The 25508-nt window shown below is 49.0% G+C and overlaps 9 protein-coding genes across 9 annotated transcripts; 3 read left to right on the top strand and 6 right to left on the bottom strand.

The window, feature by feature from the left end:
• Positions 1-1932: 1932 nt before the first annotated feature.
• F5B22DRAFT_622156 (uncharacterized protein) lies at positions 1933-2208 on the bottom strand. Its single transcript, XM_047975932.1, has one exon. The coding sequence runs from the start codon at positions 2188-2190 to the stop codon at positions 1972-1974; it is 219 nt and encodes a 72-aa protein (XP_047827052.1). The 5' UTR covers positions 2191-2208; the 3' UTR covers positions 1933-1971.
• A 1281-nt stretch (positions 2209-3489) lies between these two features.
• F5B22DRAFT_659869 (uncharacterized protein) lies at positions 3490-4348 on the top strand (the record flags this gene model as incomplete). The annotated part of the gene is made up of 2 exons (XM_047980237.1): positions 3490-3570; positions 3625-4348. The coding sequence occupies 2 exons, from the start codon at positions 3490-3492 to the stop codon at positions 4183-4185; spliced, it is 642 nt and encodes a 213-aa protein (XP_047827051.1). The 3' UTR covers positions 4186-4348.
• Positions 4349-5610: 1262 nt separating this feature from the next.
• F5B22DRAFT_622153 (glycoside hydrolase family 43 protein) lies at positions 5611-7642 on the top strand. The gene is made up of 2 exons (XM_047975931.1): positions 5611-7277; positions 7346-7642. The coding sequence occupies exons 1-2, from the start codon at positions 5727-5729 to the stop codon at positions 7400-7402; spliced, it is 1608 nt and encodes a 535-aa protein (XP_047827050.1). The 5' UTR covers positions 5611-5726; the 3' UTR covers positions 7403-7642.
• Positions 7643-7670: 28 nt separating this feature from the next.
• Positions 7671-9113, bottom strand: F5B22DRAFT_650294 (uncharacterized protein; the record flags this gene model as incomplete). Its single annotated transcript, XM_047979294.1, has 1 exon — positions 7671-9113. One exon carries the CDS (start codon positions 9111-9113, stop codon positions 7671-7673), a length of 1443 nt encoding a protein of 480 aa, XP_047827049.1.
• Positions 9114-11182: 2069 nt separating this feature from the next.
• Positions 11183-12061, bottom strand: F5B22DRAFT_650293 (uncharacterized protein; the record flags this gene model as incomplete). Its single annotated transcript, XM_047979293.1, has 1 exon — positions 11183-12061. The coding sequence occupies one exon, from the start codon at positions 12059-12061 to the stop codon at positions 11183-11185; it is 879 nt and encodes a 292-aa protein (XP_047827048.1).
• A 946-nt stretch (positions 12062-13007) lies between these two features.
• F5B22DRAFT_622151 (NAD(P)-binding protein) lies at positions 13008-14799 on the bottom strand. Its single transcript, XM_047975930.1, has 3 exons — positions 14429-14799; positions 13919-14360; positions 13008-13772 (listed from the first exon to the last, which is right to left on the bottom strand). The coding sequence occupies exons 1-3, from the start codon at positions 14531-14533 to the stop codon at positions 13294-13296; spliced, it is 1026 nt and encodes a 341-aa protein (XP_047827047.1). The 5' UTR covers positions 14534-14799; the 3' UTR covers positions 13008-13293.
• On the top strand, positions 14616-22573 carry F5B22DRAFT_431624 (uncharacterized protein). The gene has a single exon (XM_047971757.1). The coding sequence runs from the start codon at positions 14963-14965 to the stop codon at positions 22490-22492; it is 7530 nt and encodes a 2509-aa protein (XP_047827046.1). The 5' UTR covers positions 14616-14962; the 3' UTR covers positions 22493-22573.
• A 144-nt stretch (positions 22574-22717) lies between these two features.
• F5B22DRAFT_431618 (uncharacterized protein) lies at positions 22718-23303 on the bottom strand. Its single transcript, XM_047971756.1, has 2 exons — positions 22970-23303; positions 22718-22887 (listed from the first exon to the last, which is right to left on the bottom strand). The coding sequence occupies exons 1-2, from the start codon at positions 23170-23172 to the stop codon at positions 22782-22784; spliced, it is 309 nt and encodes a 102-aa protein (XP_047827045.1). The 5' UTR covers positions 23173-23303; the 3' UTR covers positions 22718-22781.
• An 846-nt stretch (positions 23304-24149) lies between these two features.
• F5B22DRAFT_650290 (lytic polysaccharide monooxygenase) lies at positions 24150-25301 on the bottom strand (the record flags this gene model as incomplete). Its single annotated transcript, XM_047979292.1, has 7 exons — positions 24150-24244; positions 24322-24372; positions 24430-24568; positions 24640-24804; positions 24863-25055; positions 25110-25167; positions 25217-25301. 7 exons carry the CDS (start codon positions 25299-25301, stop codon positions 24150-24152), a joined length of 786 nt encoding a protein of 261 aa, XP_047827044.1.
• Positions 25302-25508: the final 207 nt, after the last annotated feature.

Below are 25508 nucleotides of genomic sequence, written 5' to 3'. Positions count from 1 at the left end.
CCATCTTATGGTGTAGTTCAGGCATATTCCCTACATCGTTACGTGTGGTGTACTCGTGTTCTACACAATTTCCAGGTATTCCCAAGGACTTCAACAAACGAATTACTATGTACTTGGAAGACACACACAACACAGTGTGCGCGAAACGTTGGAGATTTTTGAAACTCGTCGGCCTATTTTCATGCACGGTAGTGGACACTGTATCCATCTCCAACCGGCCAATTGAACGGCTCGCCCTCGCTTCCAGCCTGCCTATTCAGGTAGCAAGCTGGAAACAACCTGGAAGAGCCTCGGACCGTCCTGCAATGGCTCGGACCACGCCGCAGCATCAAAGAGCCCAAACCACGCCGACGTGTTATGCCATCAGTGGTCGACTTCTCACTCAGCCGCCCCAACCGAACCCTGGTCGTGCAGCAAGTAACAACATCGTGGGACCAAGACGTACGTAGCTGATTCTTGACAGACGGAGCTACGGGAACAGTCAACTCATATCTGTTACATCCCGTCGCCTTTGTTGGCTTTTAGCCTGCTTGATAGTTATGGTATTCCCTTGTCCCGGCGCCAAGGGCCGGGCCTTTTCTTTTCTCCACGACATGCAAAACATTCCACTTCGATGCCGCTAATGACCACGCGGGAAGCAAGCACGTAGGTATAATACCGCTGAAGACGCCATTGATACCCACGCGAGGTCGGGCGAAGCACCATCCATGATTAGTCTCTCGGTCTATACAAGAAAGAACTCTGCAGACGTGCGAGCCTGGTCCTGGTGCGAAGCTTAGGAACCGTTCTATTATCAAAACAAAACATGAGAGGTGAGGCCTGGTGAGAATATTCAGGCAGGGCTAATGCACTGCTACATGTTTCCAAGCAACACCGTATCAAAATCTCTGCCATCCCTATTCGTGGACCGATCGAGGGGGCTTCTTCTTGCTGATGCTAGCGGGGTAGCTTGCGGAACGGGCACCGGGATACGGCTAACGGTGTCATATATCGTGTGTGGAAGTGTTTCGAAGGTGATAGAAAGGTCCGTGGAACCTCTCACCTGATGTCCTAAGAGCTCCAGGTTGGAGAGGTTGGGATACAGCGGCACATTGCCGCGGATACTAAAGGCCAATGCAGATGGATTCGATAGTTATCACGCTGCAACTAGGTAAAGATGTCGAATGTTCCGCGCGAGAACAGGTTCGTTTAAAAGAGTCCAATATATGGAGATCAAATGATTTAGGGCGAGCTGTCTATATACGGACGGAGCATTCGCATACTGATTTCGCAGATATCGTGTCTAGTCAGTGCAGCCTCCGAGCTTCTAACACTTTTTACACCCGCTTCCAAACTGAGTCAAGGGTATCATAACGACGACTTGAAGAGGGAGGATAAGACAGGATGATTGGTCTTCTGGCCAGTGTTTGGCATGCTAGGCGATGTCTATGGTTTATCCCTGCGTAGTCGAGCCTATACATATTACAGCTGGGTTAGAATATTTTGTATTTGGGTCCTTTGGTGGCACCACTACGGTCTACCTTTGAAGGGAGGCCTGCCGCGGTTGTGTAAGCCTTAAACTCAGCTTACACTAGAAACTATGATGGACCTAGGTGAGAGGGTCTGAACCTCTCACTTATTACGGGTATTAAGTATCTCTAAGGGATTCCTGAAAAATGACAGCACCGCGACCACTTGTGGCGGAGTGAATGGCAGAGAGAAGGAAATAACAGGTATCTGGGATGATATTATGCGACGATACAAGTCTTTTCATTGGGAAATATGATTATTTAGTTTAGCCAATGAAACTACAATGACTTGATCACGCCGCTGGTCAAACGTCTGTGCCATAATACAAATGCATTCTTGCTTATACTACCTGGGTCTTACATAAGTCTATCTACCCACCACGGTTTGTGTCCAGTTCAATAAATCAATCTCTGCAACCTACATGATACTTCAACACTGGGACCCATCACTACTCTCGTACCCCTAGTCAACACACGGCACTTGATGATCTCTACATGTACGTAGAGTATGGAGATCCTCTAACTGCCAGCCAAATAGATACTGGAGCCTCTCACACATCTCCGTGTCTATCTCGAGAATTCTCCAGGACGGCGCATCTAAACTGACTAGAATATCGCGTGTGTCTCGCTCCAGAGACGAGATCCTGTCCTTCATGCTCGCAAGCTCCATGAAGCAGGTCATAGCTTCAGTGAATTCACCCATGTCGAGGTTCCCCGAGATTTCGAAAAGAAGCTCATCTGCATAGAGCGCAAATCTCTCCGCTTTGCTCACATTTTGGCTTACCTGCGCTGCGGTTTCACATGTCATTATGCATGTGGATGGGGATATGGAGATGCTGCAGAGCGAAATGCATCGGCAAGGGTTGCGGATCTGACACATGTCTAATTACCTAACTAGAAGGCACGAGTAAGAAGTGTGATTCGGGGTTAATCAGGTATCAACAGTGGTGCCGGGCGAAAAGCGGAAATTGTTGCGTGTAATTTTTGGGTTGTAGGAGAAATGCAGTGCGAGCTCGCCAGACGATGCTTTATAAGCTGCCAGATAATACATTACAAGAACAATAACGATGTGTCCGACCGACTTTTCTTTCCAGAGTAGCCAAAGAGCCTTTGTCTATACTGATTTCTAACAGCCATTGTTCGTCAAGGCAGCGTTTCAGCATGGCGCTAGATTGATACAATTGTAATAAGGATTCTAGTGTTGGAGAATAATCAATATCCACGCCAAATAATATAGAAGGCCTGAAAACATAGAGCAGTTAGCGATTTACAACACTTTTGCGCGGGTAAGGGGAAGACCTTACTTCAATTAAACCCCTCTTCCTGAACTCTCTCGGACGACTCTATTATTCACATCGAAGATTTCAAATATAGACATGGGTAGTAGGTTATTAGGTGTCCTTTAGAACAATTCGCTAAAACCTGGGAGGGGTCAATCGGCTTAGATGAACCCCAGAATGGCGGAACATGTGTCACACGTACTAATCCTGAGCTTTAGGAATAAGTGGTTTCAAGATTAGGATTGTTATCGATGAGATAGCATGGAAATCATGATAATTCATTCTCAGAACATCGGTAGATGTGATGTTACGATGATACTTCATGTGTGTGGGCCCTAGAGGTCGACTTTGGCTTGCTGTGACGACATTCCCGTCATAGCATTGTCATCCATTATTGACCAATGAAAACCGCCTACCGGTGGCGATATAGGATATCCCAGTCTCCGACGTTCAGCCTCATTGGTCTAGAACCTACTCCGATACAACGGCAAATCGTCCGAAGGTTCAAGGACCCAATTAGCCAATCTTGAGCTCAGCTTGGAGCAGTCATAGAGTCATGAGATCACGCCAAATGGGCTTTTGAGCCAAATTGCATAATTAGAAATCATAGACACCCCCAATACTCCAGGGCATATTCAAATCTATATTCTACATTGTAATGCAGGTCAACACAACCCCATTTTGACCAGTCTTAGATTCCGATGGCCTTCACTGATGCGCCGCACCACCTCCTAGATAATGCCGTCGGCAGAGACGGCCTCGAATATGACGAGAGTATGCGTGTACGTCTGCGCTAAGAGATCAACTGGTTGTGGACATGGCTAATCAGAGTACAGATCAATAAGCGAAACTCGCTAGAAAATTTCCTGGAACCGTCGCCATGCTACTCTGAACCTTACGATGGGTGGCTCGTTAACTCTAGAGGACTTCAAGATGCTGATAGTACTGCTGTGGGTATTGGTCTACCATTGGTTCCAGTCCTAGCACAACAGCTATGCTACAAGGACGATAGAGAGGACCTTGGTCGCTGCTGGGAACAGATGCCAATGTCGTCTACCTCTGCGTCTACTGCATCTTTAAACGATGTAGAAGAAGAAGAAGATCGAGTCGAAAATACCACTGGTGACACAACACCAACGCCTACGCAGTGCTCGTGCTCACTCGATGAAGTAAGTTCAGGTCGCCTGGGCTCCACGGGATGCACAACATTGCTCTATGGCTGGCAAGAGGCTCCACTGTCCGGAGACCAACCAACTTTTGGTGTTCAAAATACCGTGAAGGCTATAGAAGGATTGAAAGAAATGGAACGATACCTGCAAACCAATACGAAGCAACGAATAAGTCAGATAAAGCGTGAGTCGTTGGAGGTTAAAGCGGACTCGCGCAGGGGAAAGTAGGCAGATGAGGCTTGATCAATGCAGTCGGCAACATGCAGGGTTGTCGAGGATAGAATGATGAGAATCAGATGCTATGAAGTGGCGGAATCAGTATACTATGCCTTACAAGGGAGTGTATTCCAGAGTGAATAATAGGTTATTGCAGTAGGTAGGTAGGTCGAAGGTATACAAGAGAGCTTAATAATAATCATTGGTTCCTGAATCTTCCAATTCTTAAGGGCTCTAACACTCCTCTTAAAGCATTATATAAGTCTTAGCCAGGACAGGAGCAATTGATGCCCCTTTCTGACCCATCCAAGAAACTGTGCTACAGAATTACATCATATAGAGCATAGGTTGAGCCAAAGCACGGTGTAAGGCGCTTATTGCTGCGCGAAGTCAAGAATGCGATATGTGGAGGCATATAGACTCTTTTAACTACAAATGCCCAGTTGTTTTATTTCCAGTTCCTAACACAACATCATCATTCATTTCCCTAGGCTGCTTTAAGGATACCAGACGCACGGTCCTCGAAAGGATAGACGGTTGCCTAGAGGTTTGCAGTGCTGATGATCGGAAGTGCACTTGCGTCTACTACTCTCAAGTTATCTATCCTATACACTTTGAGGTCCATACCGACAACAAAGGACCCCAAGATAACATTGCGAGAGAGCCGGTGGACTGCGAAGTTTGGGCTGGGACTGGGAGATATGTAGCCGTGGGCTCATTAGGGGCTAATAATGTTCTTCCGACGATCTCGAAATATGCTAGGTCTCGGCCGATTATAATTCAGTACCTCTTCGACGGATTGGTGGCCTTGTGATGAATTGACTGGTAGGTCAGCGTATGAACTAACTCCCACATTGGACATTGGACCCGTTCGACTTTCCCCATAGCCTTGCATAGCCTGCGCCAATGCCCCAGGCTCTTGTCTGACGAGTACATCCAGGGTGTCGACAGCATGATCTTGTGGGTTCTCTCCGGCCACTGGAAGATCCACAACAACTTCGTTATCTAGTCGGCGAAGCAACTTCTGATCCCCAGGTCTAGAATTTTGGGTAATTGGAAAACACCGGCTGCTAGAATTTATATCTTCGTAGCAATGGGTTCATGCACCTTGCGGGCAGATCTTCGTCGCAGCTGCGGTAGCTCTGATTATCGGCTTCATCAGTATCACGTCGGGCTCATTCTTTGTCCCGCTGCGCATCTCGTCCGATATCCTCCAGCAGAAGGGATCCTATAGGTGGAGATATAGTGTCCCGGCATGGATGAGGCCGCTTCCGGTTATTTAAATCCCGGACGTCACTAGGCCTAAACTGGTGCGGCTCAACACATAAGAGCCGAGAAAGGGACGATCCACTTCGGTCCCCTGGCCTCCGTGGGAATCATGTATATACTATTAGTGGGGGAATGTAAAGTTGCAACGCCAAGTCCACGTTCGTTGGATGTGTATGGTGCCACAACGTATGGCTCTTGAGCCGGCACCCTGATATAATACTAGGCTGATGTCTCTGCTGGCTCCCGTGCCAAAATCTTCTGGATTCTGATATGCTTCAATCATCATGCTGTTAAAGAATTTCCTCTACGCCATCCTCGTAGGATTGGCATCTATTGCGCAAGCGCAACACGAAGAAACCACTACCGCGGATGTTAATATTACCAGTAACTCCGCAGTCGTCGCCGCGGATACATTCACTAACCCTATTATATGGGAGGACTTAGCAGACCTGGATGTTTTCCGTGTAGGAGATGCCTGGTACTACACTTCTTCGACAATGCACTACAGCCCGGGTGCTCCAATCTTACGGTCATATGACCTGGTTAACTGGGAATACATAGGCCACGCAGTACCTTCATTAAGCTGGTCCTCTAACTACAACTTGGCGGGATCTTCTAGAGCCTACGTCAAGGGTATCTGGGCTTCTACTATGCGCTATCGGAAAAGCAACGGAAAATGGTATTGGATTGGCTGCATTGAATTTTCGAAAACCTATATATACAGTGCCTCATCCGTTACTGGACCTTGGTCTTTAACTGCTACATTGAATACATGTTTGTACGATTGTGGCTTACTAGTTGACGACGATGACACCTTGTATGTTGCCTATGGAAATACACAGCTGTCTGTGGCCCAGCTCTCCTCGGATGCCACAAGAATTGTCAAAACGCAGCAAATCTACTCATCTCCGAGCAATATTGGCACTCTTGAAGGTAGCCGAATGTACAAGAAGGACGCCCAATACTACATTTTTGTGACTCGTCCTGCCAACCAAGAATACGTTCTGAAAGCTTCCAGTCCATTTGGGTCTTACAGTATCAAGATCCTTGCTAACTCGCTCGCGGCACCAGTATCAGGGGCTGGTAACCCACACCAGGGTGGTTTAGTTGACACGCCCGACGGAAAATGGTACTACGCAGCGTTCATTGACGCATACCCAGGAGGCCGTGTGCCGGTTCTAGCCCCCCTGACCTGGGGATCCGATGGGTTCCCAACCGTCACCCTCAGCAACGGGGCATGGGGCAAGACTTATCCGATGCCAGCGGCTGCCCATCCTTTGGGTTCCATGACCGGGACGGATTCCTTCAGCGGGACGACATTGGGTGTAGCTTGGGAATGGAACCATAATCCCGATACAACTAAGTTTACCGTCAACAATGGTCTCACACTGTCAACTGCTACTGTCACATCTGACTTATACCAAGCACGCAATACCTTGACCCACCGCATCCACGGCCCAACTTCGACTGCAACGATCATCATGGACACCACCAACATGGCTGTGGGGGATCGTGCTGGCCTCGCACTATTCCGTGATAAATCTGCTTGGATTGGTGTTGTAAACAACGGAGGCAGCCTTTCGGTAGTAATGACGAATGGAGTAAACATGAATACTGACTGGACAACACAAAGTACTGGATCAACCGCAGCTAGTAGAGGAATTTCTAAGGGAAAGATATACCTGCGAGGAACTGTCAACATAAATCCCGGAACTGGCCGAACGGGTTCATTCAGCTACAGCCTGGATGGTAACACATTCACGTCATTTGGTTCGTCTCTCACTCTCACCAATGACTGGCGCTACTTTATGGGTTATCGATGGGGCATATTCAACGTAAGTTTTGCAACAATTTAGTTGTGATCCAAAAAACAATCTACCAGATTGACTGACATTATGAACAGTATGCCACCTCTGCTTTAGGCGGCTCTGTCCGCATTGACTCTTTCACTCAGGCTTAGCTATTTGGCCGCTACGGGGTGTGTCTTTGCGTTGACATTCATACCGAGTTATGAAAAGGGTTATAGTAACTATTGTCAGGAGGCCTACATGTGGCCTAATGGTATAAAGAGTATAAATCTCTAAAAAAAAACTGAAGACTATTACTTATAAGTTAGAAATTCTTTGTAAAGCCCTTAAAACTGTTTGGATCAATGTTCATGATTTACTTCAAAGTAATGAAGTGCTAAACTATATATGCCTTTTAAACATGTGAGAATTTTGAATGCTTCATATTTTTGACATCCCATCTCCCTCACGTATAATAATGCCCAGCCCGTCCATAAACTTCTCAACAACGACTTGGAGGAACTTATCTACTTCCACATGCGTATGATAAGCTGGGTTGTAAACTGTATTCAACGAAATCTGATCTTGCCAAGACCACATAAAGCACTCCAGCCAAGGTCCACACACCGTGTCTCCAAACCACACATGCTCAATCTCCCAGTACCCATCATCTCTCCTACCGTTGCCGTTAGGATAGCTTGAAGCAATGTAGGTATCTATGATACCCAAACTGGACACAGCTGGTGTTGTGTCGGTGAGATGCGGCACCGTGAACCCCGGCACCAGCGACTGAATCATGGGGCCCAGTGCGCTCCAAACCTCGGGGTCAGCTGAAGATAGGTCGCGTGAAAGAAAATTGTTAATCTCGCGCGCTAAATACGTGAAGCTCTTGCCGTTTGGCCTGACTGAAAATGGTAGTATGGTAGAGTGATTGTTGAACACGTAGGCGTCAACAGAGCTTGGGGGAAAGTAGCGGCGGAGATCAATGTTGGCGAAACCGCTAAACTGCGTACCTGGGGCCATATAATTCGCTTGTGTAGTCTGGGTGGCGAGGATGATGGCCGCGTGCCAGGCTGCCGTTACACCTAAGCGTTGCCTTTTGCACGTCGAGACAATTGCTCGGGTCATAGCCACGCTGAGCCGTAGCTCGACTGATGCGTTTTTCCGAGAGAAGGGCCGAGCGAGTTGATGCTCAGCAATGGGAAGATGAATAGGCGACGGTGACTTGAGTGGCAAAAGCATCTCGCGGGCTCGCAAAACACCGCACCCTGGGCTCTTTTCCTCCAAATTTAGAAGATCGTCGGATCGCGGAGGCAGTCTAGAGACCTCGGATCCATCAGTTTTCCATAAAACCTCATCAGGCTGAGGTGATCCGAGAGCCCTAAAGAGTCTGTCCCAGAAATTCATGAGTCCCCGTCCATCTATTGTGTGATGCTCTCCTAGGAGGCAGAGCTGGCGCTCTTGCGGAAGGAAATACAGTGTTAGTTGACGAGGCTTCACCGCGTTTCGCCATATTTCATTCGCAGTTGTCTCGGGGAGCACGATAAATGTGGCGTCTAGCCATTCTTCGAGTTCTGTTCGAGATGATGGAGATATGTACGTCTTCGCCTCACGCAGGTTCACTGCTGCAAGCTGTGGGTGATTCTGTCGGAGCTGGAGCCAGGCTATGCGGATGCATAGTGCGAGACTATGATCTGATAGCCTATCTCCGCCCTTTACATGTTTGAAGGTCACATGGGAGAATGGAAGAAAGAGAGCTGGAGATCCTGGAGGCGCAGATATGGCGTTGTAGAGGACTTCTTGGAATCCGTACAGTTGAGTATATCTATGTTCGCCTTCTTGAACCCATGATGAGTAAGGCTTGACGTTACTAGGCGATGCCATGTTGGCAATATTTGAAGCTTTTCCAAAAGGAGGGGAAATTTACAGAGTTGATGAGAGGAGTATATTTTAAGTGGATATACAAGACGCACAACGGCACACACTCAGTTGTGTACTAGATAGTGGAGGACGTAAAGAGTAAGACAGGGGGAGAGTCAGTCAGCAATATGGTCACGGGATTTTGGGATTTAGTTTTGTATCTGTATGAATAGGTGATGCCCTTTCGCTTGAAACGTAACTTACACAGGCACAAAGAAAGTCCCCGACTTGTTAGGACCCTGTTCCGGAAGGGAAGCCGGAAGCTGATCTTCGGCCTACTAATTAGCTCTCACCTCATCCCATAGAGCGATAATTTAGCCTATCGAGGTTCTGCTTCTCTGAAGGGGTCGTACGGATGGTAGAGGTTATCGGACCTCTGTCGGCTTATCTTTCTGAAGTGAAACAAAGATGTTGAAGATTCCAAGCTTCCGGCTAATTTCATATCATGCCTGAGAATCAACTGGTCCGTTCACTCTGTTACGCCTTCTTTCTCAACATTCGTTTGCAGTTTCAATTTACATCTATTCTGTCCTTCGTCCCTTCTTTTCACTTGAGCATTCCTCGCCCCATGCCCCGTGTCGCAAAAAGCCCAATCAATAAAAAATGTTTCAGCTGGTCTAAATAGTATCGAGCACTAGTTACGTAACTTAACGCAGTGGCGGCCTCCATGCCTGGGCAAAAGAATGCACTCCAAATGCATGCATATCAGCCAAGGCTCACCGGCAATGAGAGACCTTCTCCGCGCCGGGTAGTGAGGCGCAACGGACCGAGGGCGGGAGCCGCAATAGCCCCACTCCCATAAGAAGTGCGTGCCCACGTCTGCAGAATATCTCTAGGTTCTTACTTATGTATGTACTGTACTGTGGACAGGGTGCCTGACTGAGCGGATGGAATCTAGGCCGAAGACTCCTGGTCCGTTTGAGGGTTGGTGGATCGTGTTTTGCAGCATCAGCTACTGGTGAGAGTACCTTAGCTTCTTCACTGGAGAACCAAGGAGAAATAGGATGTCTTGTTATGGTTAAGGAGTCAGTGAAAGTTATCGATTGTGTGATTGATAAACTCCGCTCTGGAACCAATATTTGCAGGGGCTTTGTTAACGGCGACCGCTCGTTCGACATGTACACCTGCCATTCCTGCTGTCACAGTCTTAATGGTCCTATATTTATTATGGATTATGAGACGATAAGTCAAGTGGGGGTTTGTTGATTGTAAGAACCAGGAAGTATTACCCCGATCACAACATTCATTACAGGAGTAATATGCCAGAAGAAGCAAGCGTAGCCGCATCTTCATACCATTGCCCCACGTGTAGTAGGGTGGCAATAGACATATTATGAACTGCTTCAAAATATTCGGTCCGTCTCATCCGTGGGATCCGAACTCTAGTGAAAGGGGGTCAAAGCTGATGACTGACTGCATGGCACTCGTGTGAGCAGCTGATTAATGACCAACGGGCTTTCATCGTCCTCTATTCCACCTACGAGCGCCGTTCTTGCATTGCAACAACCGGCGACAGCGTTATTACCGGCAATAAGCATGAAGATAGGAGCCATATATTTTTATTTATTTGTTTACAGGGGCAGGTCAGCCATGTGGGATTGGCTGGCCTGCAAGGCTTCCCACACACAGCAACTATGTATGCTTCCACACGTTTTACGGAGGTCGAGATGAGAGTCATAAGCTTTCACAACTTCCAAGGGTCTCAAATTAAAGTAATTACGGCGGAAGAACTACAAGTTTGTCACGGAACTCAAAGAAGCCTAATTTCCGAAGTACAGCACAGACCAAGGAACAGTGTATATAAAGCTAAATAAGAGAATAAGGGGTAGGAGTTAGAATTTCCCTCCTTGTGCAATAACAGAACATTTACTTGTAACCGCTGCAGGGAAGTGCTGTGACAAAGTTACTATTCCCCTTAAGCATCGGGATGATAAACGCGTTAGTAAATTATTGTTGCTGAACTAAGTGAGCACTGAGGCAACACTATATTCCCGTATTGTACGTTACCCTCAGACCTTCATAAACCATTCACCCTAGCAATAAACTTCATCCACCTCACCATAGTTTCTCTTCCAAACTCCGGGACTATTCTTCAAGAATTGGGACCGAAACCCTACCATGCGTTGACCCCTGGCGCTTAACGTTCGCGCGATGTTCGCGTCAATGTTAAAGGGATGTGCTTCTTCAGGTGTGAGGTAAGAACACTGAAAGACTATTGCCATGCCGCGCCTCGTCTCATCAACAGTCGTGTTCGAGCCCCCGCCATGCACGACCTTACCACTGATGAAACAGGCATCTCCAACCTCCATCTCCGCTGGCGCGGTGTCCCCGTGATTGCCATTGTCATGAAAATCTGCCCATAGGTGGCTCCCCGGAATGACGCGAGTGGCGCCGTTGGCGTCAGTGAACCGCGATAATGCGACAATGAAATTGCAGCTAGCCTCGGGCGCACCAGGCCCTGCCAGCTGGAATATAGGGAACTGCCATTGGTCGCGGTGCAGCGGTTGTGGCTTGCTTCCGGGAGTGACATCGATGACTTGTGTCGAGTTCATCCAGTAGCCCCCGGCGTCGGCGAGGTAGATTGCCTCACAGACGGCGTGGATGAGTGGATGCTCGAGGAATTCTTCTCGGAATGTTGCGCTGATGCCAACGATGTTGTTCAGCCGTTTCGTGCTATCCCCATGAAACTCTCGTACCCATTCCTCGGCATGCTTGGACCCAGCGCCCATCGCGTTCATTGCCGGCTGCACATCAGCGTTCAGGCGAGAAATCTGATCGTGTGTGAAGAGCTTTTTGATGATCACTGCTCCATCTTCCTGAACTGCTTTGAGTACAGCGTCACAGCCAGCTGAGGCAGGGACGTCTTGTAGCTTGCGTGGAGGCGAGTGAATAGAAACAGAAGTGGTAGACATGGCTAGCTGTTTTATTGTCTTTAACCTAGGATAACTAGCGTTGCCTTTACAGATTCTACTATTTAGATGCAATAGTGAAGGGTTTGACGTATACTGAGAAAAGTCCTGCGTGATACCTAACGTGAGTGGCAAGCTCATACACTCGATATGTAAACGAGAGCGGGTACAATAGCCTCAGATGAATATTAACTTGCATGATAATAACGAGGACGGTCTCAAAGGCCGATCTACTAACTTTGCGGGATAGCACGCCGGAGAAGTGGTTCGAGCATAGGTGGCATGCTGTCAGATCATGTTGGAACAGGAAGACACTGCATTCGAATCTTTCTGTCGTTCATGAACTTTGTTATCCATGTCCCTCTAGACGTCATGTGCACGGACTCAAACCTGGAGAAGTTTGGATGTCACGAAAGGTCTCATAATAGCCATGGATAATAATGTTACCTCCTTCACATACGTTCAGCACATGAATGGATTCTAATTTTCAATCCTAGCTATGGCCTGCATTCACACCCACAATTTGGAGATGAAAACAGCACCTCAATTGCCCCTTCCGTATCGGACACTCTGAATAGGAGTTGCATGGTGTGTGATGCCTCCCATAATAGGTATCCCATGATAAAATGCTGACTTGGTGCCATCTATTGTTGCTAAACCTCTATCATCCTATCCGAAACTTTCAATTCCCAGTTCTGATGCATTCTTCTAATAGAATAGTTGCTTATCTTGGTTGGCTGCTAATGTCTTAGCAGGTCACCGAGGTTTCGTCCGCACTAACAGGACAGCATTGGCAAAAAAGAGGTATTGAAACTTTGGTCAGCTAACGTATAATTTTACAGATTCCTTGTCTAGCGTCGCTTGGCGTTTTAGGTGCTGACATAGAACTGTAAGGACTATTATCCGACCTCATTGTGTCCTAATATACTCAACTTGTATGTATGTATACGGTGTTTCTTGTTTGTGGGTGTAATGTGTACTGCGTATTGCTCTAGATATACACCGACGATGTTTCACAAAATGATAATAGAGCTCGTCGTCATTTCATTACTTCGCTCCATCAACCAGCTCCTCATGAAGCAGCTCTATGAACCACTCATCAGGTCAGCATATCCATGACAACTTCAATGCATGTCCAAATCGTATAGACGCTGTATGACCACCTAATAATGCGTGATCCCCCACTTTACCTGCCGACTTCGATTAATCTGCGGGCGCGGACCATCCGTCACATCCTACGACCACCCTCTTCCCCAAGCCTCCTTCATGAACCTCTCAATTCTTCTCGGTGGTGGAACACCCTCCAGCCCCTCAAATGCGTGAACGAGATCCAGACAATCTTGTTCTTTGTCTACTAAACTCGTAAGATCATAAGCGCCGAGAGCAACGCCAGCTTCAAGGTCGGCAACAAGTGCTCTCACCTGACTGAGACCCCCCGGAAAGCGCCTGGAGTATGCCGCAGCGATATCAATATTTCCTGGCAAGTCCGCCAGGGGCTCATGTCGCAGGAGGTTCTCAATAGGTTGATAGCGCACTGTAAGTACACAACCGATGTTCTTCTCCGCCAGTCTAACGAGCTCGTTTAACGTCACGGTGCTCGTGACGGTGGTCAGGATCCGCGGCCACTTAACCAAGTCAAGCGCGAGCGCGATATACCTTGCGGCATCGGTAGTGAATGTCATACTCATCTTCGCCTCGCCGTCCCCGGGGAGCACTATGGTGGTGAAGTCAGTAGGTAATTACCGGAACGGCCAGGTCGGATGCTCGCAAGACGCACTGAAAGCATGTCCTAATTCCTCCTATACATCGGCTGATCTACAGGTTACTAGGAAGGGAAGAAAAGACACAGTGTTCACATACCGGCTTGTCCATTCGCGGGGTCGATGAAGAAGTACAGCGGTCGCAGCTGCGTTGCGACGTGGGGCATACCAAAGTAGTCCATGAACATACCTGGGTAGACATATGCATACTCGAGTGTCTTCGTGTAGTTGAGCTCGATCCGAGCCGTGATGTGGAATTTCTTCTCAGGGTAAGGTAGGACTTCGTCTCCGACGTGGTACTCTACGTTGAATTCTGAGGGGATGAAACGCCGCACGCACTCACTGCGCTCGGCGGCACGGATGAGCTGTACCTGAGCGGCGCATGTGGACTCGCTGTCCATTATGAAAGCGCATATCACCACAGTGATCTGTTTCTCCGCGAACTGCATAACTAGGAAGGTCTCCGAATAGTCTGTTTCGATTATTGGGTTGTACTCTTTACCCGTCAATGGCGATGTACGGATCTGGCTGTCTCCAGGGTCCTGATTGACTATGGTTAGTGACGTGCATAACGAAGTCTGTCAAAGTCCTAACCGGATAGCCTTCCTACCTTTCTGGACATGACGTACACCTCATGTTTCCCTTGCTCGTATAGGGCATCTGTAATGATGCGGCCGAGGTCACCAAGCCCACCTGCAATTACGACAACGGCCATAGTGTTGAGTTGTAGCTATGCCTATGTCAGGTTTGTAAGCCGATAAAGAAGGAGGGTTGCTAGGGAGGGGTGATGTTAGAGGGTTAAACCAGAGGAGGGCATGGTTCATTATCATAGCTCCCCTTTATACACCTAGGCGCATGCAGTCTGAGTATCCGCCATAGCCTGCCATTTCGTTTGGGGCATAAAGTGCTGGGCTTAACTGAATACGATCAGCCCAATCGGTATAATGTTCCTCGGTGTTAGGGGTCAGCTTAGAAGTGCCCAGGTATCATGTTCAGAAATCTGTATTGCCAGTACTACATAAGCCTAGATCTATTAATGTTGTATTAGAAAGTCAGCTTTGGAAAAAATGATATAGAGTAAACAATCTCACGCAAGGTTTCTGTCCACTGAATACATAACAGAATAAATTGTCCACAAACTACCATGTTGTCGACTATGGAAACAAATGTGGCGGGTATCTTCCCACCTTCTGCCGAAGACTTCACCAAAGATGACAGCTCTGAACCTCCGAAGATCTATTTACACCAACTATTTGAACATGCAGCAGAGCAATCGAAAAGCAGCACTGCCGTGGTCTGTGGCGATGCTTCGTTAACATATGGGCAATTGAACGAACTAGCGGACCGTCTAGCAAAAGGCCTGATAAAGCTAAAGGTTGGGAGAGGTGATCTCATCGGTGTGATTCTAGGCCGTTCTGTCATTCTCGTTGCAGTGTTGCTGGCGGTCTTGAAGACCGGGGCCGCATACATGCCCGTTGACTCAGCTTTTCCTGCGGAGCGCATATTCCGTATGGTTGAAGATGCTGGTCCGAAATTTCTCCTTGTTGAGCATGGACTGCTCGAGACTTTCCGCCGGGGGACAACCGTATGTCTAGGGGTCGAAGATGTTTTAATTGCTGATATCACAAAGACCAACAAGATAGACTCCGAGGTTGTAGTCCAGGGCCAAGATCTGGCGTATGTAATTTACACGTCAGGCTCGACAGGAAAACCGAAAGGCGTTGAGGTCACGCATGGCAATCTCTTGAATCTTCTCTTAGCCATGAGAGAGAAACCAGGATGCAGCAAGACAGATCGGCTACTTGCAATCACTACAGTATCTTTTGATATGGCCGTCCCGGAGCTATTTTTGCCATTAATCTGTGGAGGAACCACAATCGTCGCCCGGAACAATGAAATCAGAGATCCAACCGCTCTTGTTGAACTGATGGCATGTCACAAAGCCACCATCATGCAAGGGACACCTGCTATTTGGCAAATGCTCTTAGACTCAGGGTGGGAGGGTCAACCCAGGCTTATGAAGATCTTCTGCGGCGGCGAGGCCTTGTCGCGAACACTTGCTGATCGATTATTGACATGTGGCAAAGTGGTATGGAACATGTATGGGCCAACTGAGGCTACTGTGTACGCAGCCACTTGGAGGGTGCGCGAGCATGGCGATATCTCCATCGGGCAGCCAATCTCGAACAGCTTTCTCTACGTCCTCGACGGGAATTTGTCCGCCGTACCTCATGGATCTGTTGGGGAGCTATTCATAGGAGGAGCAGGTGTGGCTCGTGGATATCGTAACAAGGACGAGCTAACCCGCTCTCATTTTCTCAAGAATCCATTGCACGAAGGTATGATATACCGGACTGGTGATCTTGTGCGTTATTCGAAGGCCGGTCTGCTCTGTGTCGGTCGCATTGACAGACAAGTGAAAGTCCGCGGTTATAGAATCGAACTGGGTGATATTGAGGCAGCCTTGACAGACAGCGAGATGGTCTCCGCGGCGGTTGTGATATATCGCGGAGAGCGATTGGTGGCATACTGCGTCCGAGGCCCCAAGGGGCTCAGGGACGCTGAGGCCGAAGCTGCCACGTCTCTTGATCATATGCTGCGTCCATGGCTAGCTGAACGATTGCCGACTTATATGATTCCATCATTCTTTGTCCAGTTGAATGCGTTGCCGATCACTATCAACGGAAAGGTTGACAGAGATGCATTACCAGATCTAACAACGCTATTTGGGGTCACGAAGGATGAAAATACCACTAGAAATACGGAAGGTCAATTGCTCGAGATCTGGTCTGATATCCTTGGTCATCGTCAAATTACCATTCTTGATAACTTCTTTGAGATCGGCGGCGACTCCATACGTGTAGTGCGTGTCCAGAAAGAAATCCACAAACAGCTACGCAGGCTGATACCAGTGGCCAAGCTTTTCGAGAAATATACGATCAAAACACTGGCGGCATATCTAGAATGCCAATCTCCCTTATCTCACCGTGAAGTTGTTTCGCGACCGACAATGGCTACTGGAGGTGATGATATTGCTGTAATTTCCATGGCATGTCGTCTTCCAGGAGACATATACTCACCAGAACAATTTTGGGACTTGCTCGTCAATGATGGTGATGCTATTTCAGATGTGCCGGAAGATCGTTGGGATGATAATGATCTCTTTGGTTCCGAACACCCATATTGCCGAAAGGGGGGATTCATTCGTTCTATCAACGCCTATGACACGGCCTTTTTCGGTATCTCACCGCGTGAGGCGCGCGTCTTAGATCCATCACATTACATGATGCTGGAAACATGCTGGGAAGGATTCGAACGGGCGGGATACACTGTGGAACAGTTACGTGGCAGTCAGACCGGCGTGTTTATCGGCGTTAGCAACATTCTTGGTCACCTTGGATTAAGCCCAAATATGAGCAGAAGCCCAGGGGACCTCGATGGATATACTGTTACAGGGTCCGCGGGTGGTACTATCTCCGGTCGTATCTCGTATCACATGGGCTTCGAGGGACCTGCGATGACGATCGATACCGCGTGCTCCTCGTCGCTGGTCACCACTCACTTAGCTTGTACTGCACTACGCCAGGGGGAGTGCGATATGGCTGTGTCAGGTGGCGTAAGCTTGTTATTGAACCAAGGTTTGCATGTTGAGTTTGGCAAGCTTGGGGGCATGTCATCAGATGGCCATTGCCGATCGTTCTCCGCCGACGCGGATGGGACAGGGTGGGCTGAAGGAAGTGTAGTTGTCATTCTTAAACGCCTATCCGATGCGGAACGAGACGGCGATAATATTCATGCCACAATACGCGGCACTGCTGTCAACCATGACGGTCGCAGCGCTAGCTTGACAACACCAAACGGCCCAGCACAACGACGACTTATCCGTACAGCGTTGCAAGCGGCAAAGCTGCGGCCGGAGCAGATTGACTACATAGAAGCCCATGGCACTGGGACTAAATTAGGTGATCCAATCGAGGCTACCGCATGCGCGGAAGTATTTGGTCCCGGGCGAACTGGGAAGCCTCTTCTGATTGGATCAGTCAAATCTAATATTGGCCACACTCAAGCTGCCGCTGGACTGGCAGGTCTGATAAAGGTCATATTATCCATGCAGCATGATACCTTGCCACGGACGTTACACATTACCAAGCCTGTTCAAGAAGTGTCCTGGCAAGAGGCTAATATGCTACCCACGTCGAGTCGACAGCCATGGCCAGCGCAAAGAGATCGACTGCGGCGAGCAGGCGTCTCTGCGTTTGGGATAGGCGGTACAAATGCCCACATCATAATCGAAGAGCCTCCAATAAGACCAGAAGCTATGAAAAATACCGAGAAAACACATTCTTCGCTGTCGAGCATACCATTCCTTCTGTCCGGTCATACCGATGAAGTGTTACGAACGCAGGCGAGGCGGCTTCGACAGTATATCAATAGTGCTGTTGAAGAAAGAGATCTTCGCGATGTGGCATACTCGTTGGCGACCAGGCGAACTCATTTCCGAAGGAGATTGGTGGTGATGGCCCGCAATAAGGCGGATCTGTTAGTGAATATGCAGTCGACCATTGAAGATGAATCGTTCCCAACATCTGAAGGTATATTTCCTCAAGCGCCTCGACTTGCCATGTTATTCACAGGCCAAGGCAGTCAGTGGGCAGGCATGGGAAAAGATGTCTGCGAGGTCTACCCCGTCTTTCGCGAAGCGTTAATTGAGGTAGCAGCGAATTTTGCTAACTTTGACTTGCCGTTACTTGAGATTATGTGGTCGGATCCTGGCAGCCCTAGTGCGGCGTTACTGGACCGTCGTACTGACGTTGCCCAGGCTGCGATATTCACACTAGAGGTGGCGTTATGGCGATTATGGATGAGCTGGGGTGTGACACCAGAGTTCGTCATTGGCCATAGCCTGGGCGAGTTGGTTGCTGCACATGTGGCGGGTATCTTCAGTCTGGCCGATGCTTGCAGATTAGTTGCGGCGCGTGGTCGGTTGATGCAGGTCCAATCTGGAAAAGACAGTAGCATGGCGTCGCTCGAGGCCAGCTCTGCCGAAGTAGAAGCGGTGATTCGATCTTTGGGCCAGAGTGATAGAGTTGAGAGCGCCTTATTCAACACACCGATGCAGACAGTCATTTCTGGTGATGCCGATGGTGTCAATGAAGTCATGCACCATTTCGCGCGACTGGAACGGAAGACCAAGATGATAATCGTCGGACATGCATTCCATTCACGTTCTATGGATGGTGTTCTAGAGGAGTACCGAGCTGTAGCAGAGACCATAGAATATCAGCATGCCAAACTACGTATCGTCAGTGGCGTCGACGGTAGAATGGCTAATGCGGGTATCCTCGAAAACGCCGACTATTGGGTGAGACAAATGCGCGAGCCAGTGCGTTTCAATGAAGGTATCCGGACGTTGGCAAGTCATGGAGTCAACATTTTTCTTGAGCTGGGGCCCGGCACAGCGCTCTGCGGTATGGGGGCTCAATCTCTTGAAGTCACAGGTACAGGTAACAACATGGTTTGGCTGTCATCTCTCAAGACTGCTAAGGATGGTTCATCGGCCCTTCAACGAAGTTGTGCTGATCTGCACTCACTACGGGTCCCAATCAACTGGCAATCTTACTTCGCCCCATTTGGATGCCGACGTGTCGAGCTGCCGACGCATGTATTCCAGCGAGATTATGTTCTTCCATCCCGCCGACCATCGCAAACCGTAAACACAGCTGCCACTAGCACATCATCCTATCAGCGCCAACTGCAACAAAATCTTCAATACGAAGTGCAATGGCACTCGATCAGGCCTAATGATGCAGTTCATCCTCAGGGTGCTTGGGGCGTCTTGCTTCCACGTAGGCATCCTACAACAGCTTGGGCGAAGAAGGTCACAAACGCCCTTTCACAGGTTGGCATACAGTTTCTCTACCCTGACCGGCTTGAACATGCCAGTCATCTAGATGGGTTGATATGTTTCTGGGATTCAGGTTCCGAGACATTATCCCAGACTCGAGAATTCGTTGCTGAAGCACTCGACCAACTACGAACTTCAATCAGGATTCAGCTCGCCCCCTGGTTGATATGGATGACTCGCCTAGCTGTCGGAACCGGGGTGAAATCTGACGATCATGATATAAGACTTGGAGCAACACCATTGCTAGGAATGATGAGAACGGTGAGAAACGAACACCCGGAGTTACGCTTGCGCATTCTGGATTTAGACGATGACCCGAGGCCGGACTCGATTGCGTCGGCGATGCTGCTTAACGCAGAACCGGAATGCGTCATCCGTCAAGGACGAATATTGGTTCCAAGAATGCAACACAGCATTACTGGGACCGAAAGAAAATCATTCATAAGGCCCGACGGTGCAGTTCTGATAACGGGTGGCCTTGGTAGTATCGGATCCTATGTTGCACAGTGGCTGGTGAGTAAACATGGTATCCGCGATCTGGTACTTATCTCTCGCCGCGGTATGAATAATTCTAGCGCGAAAAAACTGGTAGAGAAGATCTCCGTCGCCGGTGCCAAGGCTACTGTTATTACCGGCGACGTAACCGACCCGATCCTGATGCGTTCGATCATGGAAGAATTTCACACGGACCGACCCCTGCGAGGTGTCATCCATGCGGCTGGGACAACGGATCCAGGAGTCTTCCTAGCCATGACACCAGAACGATGTGAAACAACACTGTCGCCTAAAGTAGATGGCGCCTTGCTCTTGCATCAATATACTAAAGATATGGATCTAGACGCCTTTGTAATGTTTTCTTCCATCGCTGGCATCGTGGGCATGCCAGGTCTCGCCAACTACGCTGCAGCGAATACGTTTCTTGACGCATTAGCTCAGTTACGACAAGCTCGGGGCTTACCTGCAACATCGATAGCTTATGGGACATGGGCTGGAGATGGGATGGCGTCAAGGTTGAGTTTGAACGCGAATACCTACCTTGCTCGTTTTGGTGTCGACTTCCTGACTACCGATCAGGGCCTAGAAGTTCTTGAACAAGCGGTGATGAGCACTAGAGCTCTAACTGTGGCGACCTCGCTTCATCTTGGACAGCTTCGGAAGTATTGTGAGGAACAAGACAAAATCCCACCACTTTTTAATACTCTCTTAGCCCGCTTTGACATGAAGGCATCCCAGCGGCGGGATCTTGGCGTGATATTGAAAGATGTCGAACCTAATAAGCGGGCGAGCGTTGTAATAAATATGATTCGGGAAGTAGTCGCTAAGACCTTGGCCTTTAAGCACCCACGCGACGTTGATATCGACCGCCCCTTGCAAGAAATCGGTATCGATTCGCTAGCAGCGGTACAGATTCGCAATGGCTTAGGGGCACTAACAGGCCTGATGCTTTCCATAAACGCTATCTCCCTCAGCCCAAGTCTCAGGTCGCTCGGCCAGTCTCTACTGTCCCAATTACAGGGCAACGGGACATTATCCCCTGCGCCAGCTTCAGGTACTGTGACTCCTGCGACTACAATATCGGAGTCAGTTCATCTGGACCCAGAGTGGCTCCTCAACGGCGACCTTGACAGCAGCATTGCATTCGACAATGTCAGAAAGGACCCGGCTTCGTATACGGTATGCCCTAAGTCCGTGCTTCTAACGGGCGCCACGGGCTTTGTCGGTGCATTCATCTTACACGAGCTACTAAAGCGGGGAATCATGACATTTTGCCTTGTCCGCGTCCACGGCGATATTACTGAACTGGCCCAACGACGGATTGTGAACACACTGAAGGATTATAATCTTTGGGAATCCGACTTCACGTCATTCGTTAGGCCGATACCCGGAGATATAGCTAAGCCCTTTCTTGGCTTGACTAGGGAGGTTTTTGACGATCTAGCAGAAATACTTGACGCTATCTGCCACTGTGGCGGCCTTGTCGACTGGGTGAGGCCTCTACACGACTATATTGGCCCGAATGTGATCAGTACGCACGAGATTCTGCGACTCGCCTCTCGCGGCCGGGCCAAGTCGGTCCATCTCGTGTCAACGATCTCAACAATACCTAAGCACATGGGCCTCGGCCTTACCGAAAATGACCGGGAATACGGCTATGGGACATCCAAATACGCAGCCGAAAGGATGGTCTCCGCGGCGCGGTGGCGAGGTGCGAAAGCCTCTGTTTATCGTTTACCTTTCGTCACTGCCTCAACCAAGACTGGCGATTTCCGCCACGACCGTGGTGATTTTTTGCACAACTTCATTGTGGGTAACTTAGATATGGGGGCGTTCCCGTTATTAGACCCATCCGTCACAATGTCCTCAGTGCTGCCTGTGGATTATGTCAGTGCAACCATCGTTTCCGCGATGGCGCAGGATCTGAACAGATTAGGTCGTGACTATGACTTTTCAAACACGCGGGCGCCTACATTTAACGACTTCTTCCAGTTGCTAAGCAATAATACTAGCCACGGGAAAGACGTCGTGAGCTTCAGCGTATGGAAGCAACGAGCCGAAGATTATGCTAGGGCATACCCATCAAGTCCTCTGGCTCGTATCGCTGCCGTCCTCGATGTTTACTCTGACAATACAGCTAGCGAGTTATTCAAAGGTCATTCTTGTAGCCGAGAGAATGTTTTTGGCGGCGAAGCTTATCTTGCCCCGCCTCTCGACGAGCACTTCGCGCGAACTTATCTGAATCGTATTAGCCATGGACACCAGAGAGTCTAGTCAGTAAGAAAAGCTGGGTAGCAAACAGAGAAGCGGGAATTCGAGTCATACAACAAGAGGAAAAGCCCGCATACAGCGCAAGACGCCGGATAATGGTATCCATCCAATGAAGCAACCCTACAGCCATCATGTTGGGTAGTATTGGCGCTATGTTGATAATGATCAGCAAGGAGTAGATAAAGCGATTGACTGGTATCCAGAATTGTGTAGCGTACTATAACGCATCGGTATTTCAGGCGAAATATAGCCTTCTAGGACCCAAACTTCCATAGCACGGTAGAATGAAGTCTCAATCCACCGGTTTGCAGCGTCTGAGGATGCAACCAAAGCATACGCTTCTAGAATCAACCTTGTAGATCCAATGTGGAGAGGGCCGTGAATATTGACTGATCGACCTGAATCGCAAGCAAAATACATGAATTATCGATGAGCATAGCGCCTTAATTAAGGGGACGGAGACCAGCCTTGGGGACGCACGGGTATTGAAAAGATATCCGAAGATAAGATCCAGAATTCGCGTACTCGTGCGATACAATGCGCTGCCGGTACAGAGCTGCGGCTTTGATGTCTTTGTATAGCCCTTTGATATTCACGGCGATGTGGGCAGTTTTCCCTCGGACCCGATCGAACAGAGCCGGCTTCTCGAATTGATGAAGATTTGCTTGCGACGTGAGACTCATCTTTGAGCGCTTAGTCGGCGACGTGGAGCGGGACTGTGAAGGACGATATCGTGGCAGCGACAGAGGTTTAGGGGTGATGTCGGGTTCTTCGATAATTGGTAGGTATTTGAGGAGTGTGACTTGTACCCATATGACGGCCTAACCTTGGAAATCAAACATGGCTGCTGCCACGCTTCTGGGGGACTATCAGAGGGTGCTGGGCATAGGTTGCGACTCGATCGGGCTCTTGGTGTAAGCACTGGTGCTGGTGCAGTTTCAATATCATGGCGTTGCCATTTAATGGGTGTCGCGTGTTTATGAAGTTCGTGGCTGTGACATTCCGCTTCTCGCGATCGCGGTCGCTTGAGGGACAGGCTAGAGTTGTTCACCGAGTCAATCTAGTCACGAATGATGTGAGCATGAACAATTATAGCTCAAAGAATGAGAACTAGCAAAGCTCTGTTGAAGTGTAGATACCTATGTACCAAAGCATCGTGTGTTAGGATGATGATAGCATCAATCTATACCTAGGTAGAAGTTGAGAGCTTACCTACCTACCTAGGTATCTACCTGTAAGTACCTAGGTAGGAATTAGGAAGCATGTTACCTAACCCATAGGGTGCAAATCCACTATAACCGCCTAACTAGAATCCTAGGTAGGTACCGTAGAGGCCTATAGGTATGCAGTTACAGGCTACCAAAGGTGGGGGTTATAATATTTCCGACAATATTTCTACCAATATTCGGACCAGTCCCGAGACTATCTTAATAACACATGACCTGAGGTACGCAAATCAACTGTAACGACAGGAGGCCTTTCTTGATGCAATATCATTTATTCAGTGCAACACTGACCGCAGACGATGGAAAACCGTTATTCCACAGAGCAGCACCCCAACTATTCCTATGAATGGATGAAAAACGTGATGCGCCCCCACGGGTGAACTTTCTTGGTCTTGTATAATAGCAACAGTGCGTTCGGTGAAGTATGGCTCATTTCAACCAGTCCAGACTTTCGGCCCTGGGCCTTTGTAGTTCTTGAGCAACTCTGACGGCTTGTATGGGTTATACATGGCGCGCGGTAGCCAGATGCCTATGTAGTGAGAGTGTCAGCAACAATTCGTAATGATATGAATCACACCTGGCGCCTTGTCTCCCTCATAGTCTTACCCGGGTCAGCGGGATCATATCCAGGTAGTTTGATGGTCGGCCCAGGGGCACCTAAGAAACAGTCAATCGTGCTCAGCCTTCTCGCCAAGTTAGTCGTTTGGAACATACCCTCCCCAGAGCCCAACACTTCCACCTGTGCACAGTTGACGAACAACTGCGTCTGCCCGAGCATAGGTGAGATGTTAAAGTGCTCGACCCTCACAAGGTATTGGCCAGGTGGCGTGGCCTTTGGAATGGTGAAGTTCATCTAGGAAGCCTTAGCCTTCCACCTCAACATCGGGCGAAGTACCTGTTGGTTGATGGCTAGCTGAGGCTTACCTCGGGCTGACGATCCGAGTCCCAGTGCATCCCATCAGACGCACCGCTTGTTCCTATCTTGAACCAGTCGCCATCGCCCTCATAATCCCCAATAGCTCCAGGGGCTTTGGACATGTACGCCTGACCCGGGCCCGTGTGACCCACGCCATCAATCTGAGCATCAAACTGTGTGATATCGGTAAGTCTACCCATCCTCCCCGAATGAAGGCGTCTCGAGGCTTACATCGCGTACTGGGACAAAGCCCGCATTGTAAGAAGCAGCGAATGCTCGGAACCCAATAACGCCACCTGCTTCGATCTTCGCGATGCCAGTTTCATGGCCGGTCTTTGTTCCATTCCAACCGCAGACCATGGGTTCCGAGTCCCAACTATAATCAGGGAACCACTGATACCCGTGAGCGTCTAGAGAGGTCGGGCTTCAGGTTATTTAGGGCTCTGGATGTTTCATTTATGGAGGCTATCTGGCATACCGAACAAATTCCCACCACTTTGACGTAATCCCATTGATTAAGACAACGGGGAAGCCATCTACGCCCACGGTTAGTGCTCATTCAACGATTCTGGATAAACAACTTACAATGCCCATTAGCAAGGGGCAGGCAAGAAAGGAGAAGCCCGGAAACAAGGGCGGCCTGTGACGAAGCACGTCTGGAAGAGTACATGGTGTTGTGCGAGTCGAGTTCCCAAGCTTAGTGCCGGTCGTTCAAGTCTGGAATAGAAAGATCGTCTCGGCCTCAACCGGGTCGACGGTCTCTTTATGTCCCCTCCGTCTCGGAATACATGCGTCGAGGCTGTCCCGTAGCACTATAATCTGTGCATCGCCATGCATATACGTGCCGCGTGCAACATGCGCTGAATGCGACATCAAT

This window comes from Xylaria bambusicola (genome assembly GCF_022495145.1).
Source record: "Xylaria bambusicola strain CBS 139988 unplaced genomic scaffold F5B22scaffold_52, whole genome shotgun sequence".
In the NCBI taxonomy this organism is placed as follows: Eukaryota; Fungi; Ascomycota; class Sordariomycetes; order Xylariales; family Xylariaceae; genus Xylaria; species Xylaria bambusicola.
The sequence above is the reverse complement of the archived record's forward strand: the minus strand, read 5'-3'. Positions and strand labels throughout refer to the sequence as shown.

Coding starts and splice junctions, on each gene's coding strand:
- F5B22DRAFT_622156 (XM_047975932.1), bottom strand. CDS start 2,190: ATGACCTGCTTCATGGAGCTTGCGAGCATGAAGGACAGGATCTCGTCT.
- F5B22DRAFT_622153 (XM_047975931.1), top strand. CDS start 5,727: ATGCTGTTAAAGAATTTCCTCTACGCCATCCTCGTAGGATTGGCATCT. Junction 7,278..7,345: donor ATCGATGGGGCATATTCAAC/GTAAGTTTTGCA, acceptor CATTATGAACAG/TATGCCACCTCTGCTTTAGG.
- F5B22DRAFT_622151 (XM_047975930.1), bottom strand. CDS start 14,533: ATGGCCGTTGTCGTAATTGCAGGTGGGCTTGGTGACCTCGGCCGCATC. Junction 14,361..14,428: donor TGTACGTCATGTCCAGAAAG/GTAGGAAGGCTA, acceptor ATAGTCAATCAG/GACCCTGGAGACAGCCAGAT. Junction 13,773..13,918: donor CCCCGCGAATGGACAAGCCG/GTATGTGAACAC, acceptor TCACCACCATAG/TGCTCCCCGGGGACGGCGAG.
- F5B22DRAFT_431624 (XM_047971757.1), top strand. CDS start 14,963: ATGTTGTCGACTATGGAAACAAATGTGGCGGGTATCTTCCCACCTTCT.
- F5B22DRAFT_431618 (XM_047971756.1), bottom strand. CDS start 23,172: ATGAGTCTCACGTCGCAAGCAAATCTTCATCAATTCGAGAAGCCGGCT. Junction 22,888..22,969: donor CGGATATCTTTTCAATACCC/GTGCGTCCCCAA, acceptor CTTGCGATTCAG/GTCGATCAGTCAATATTCAC.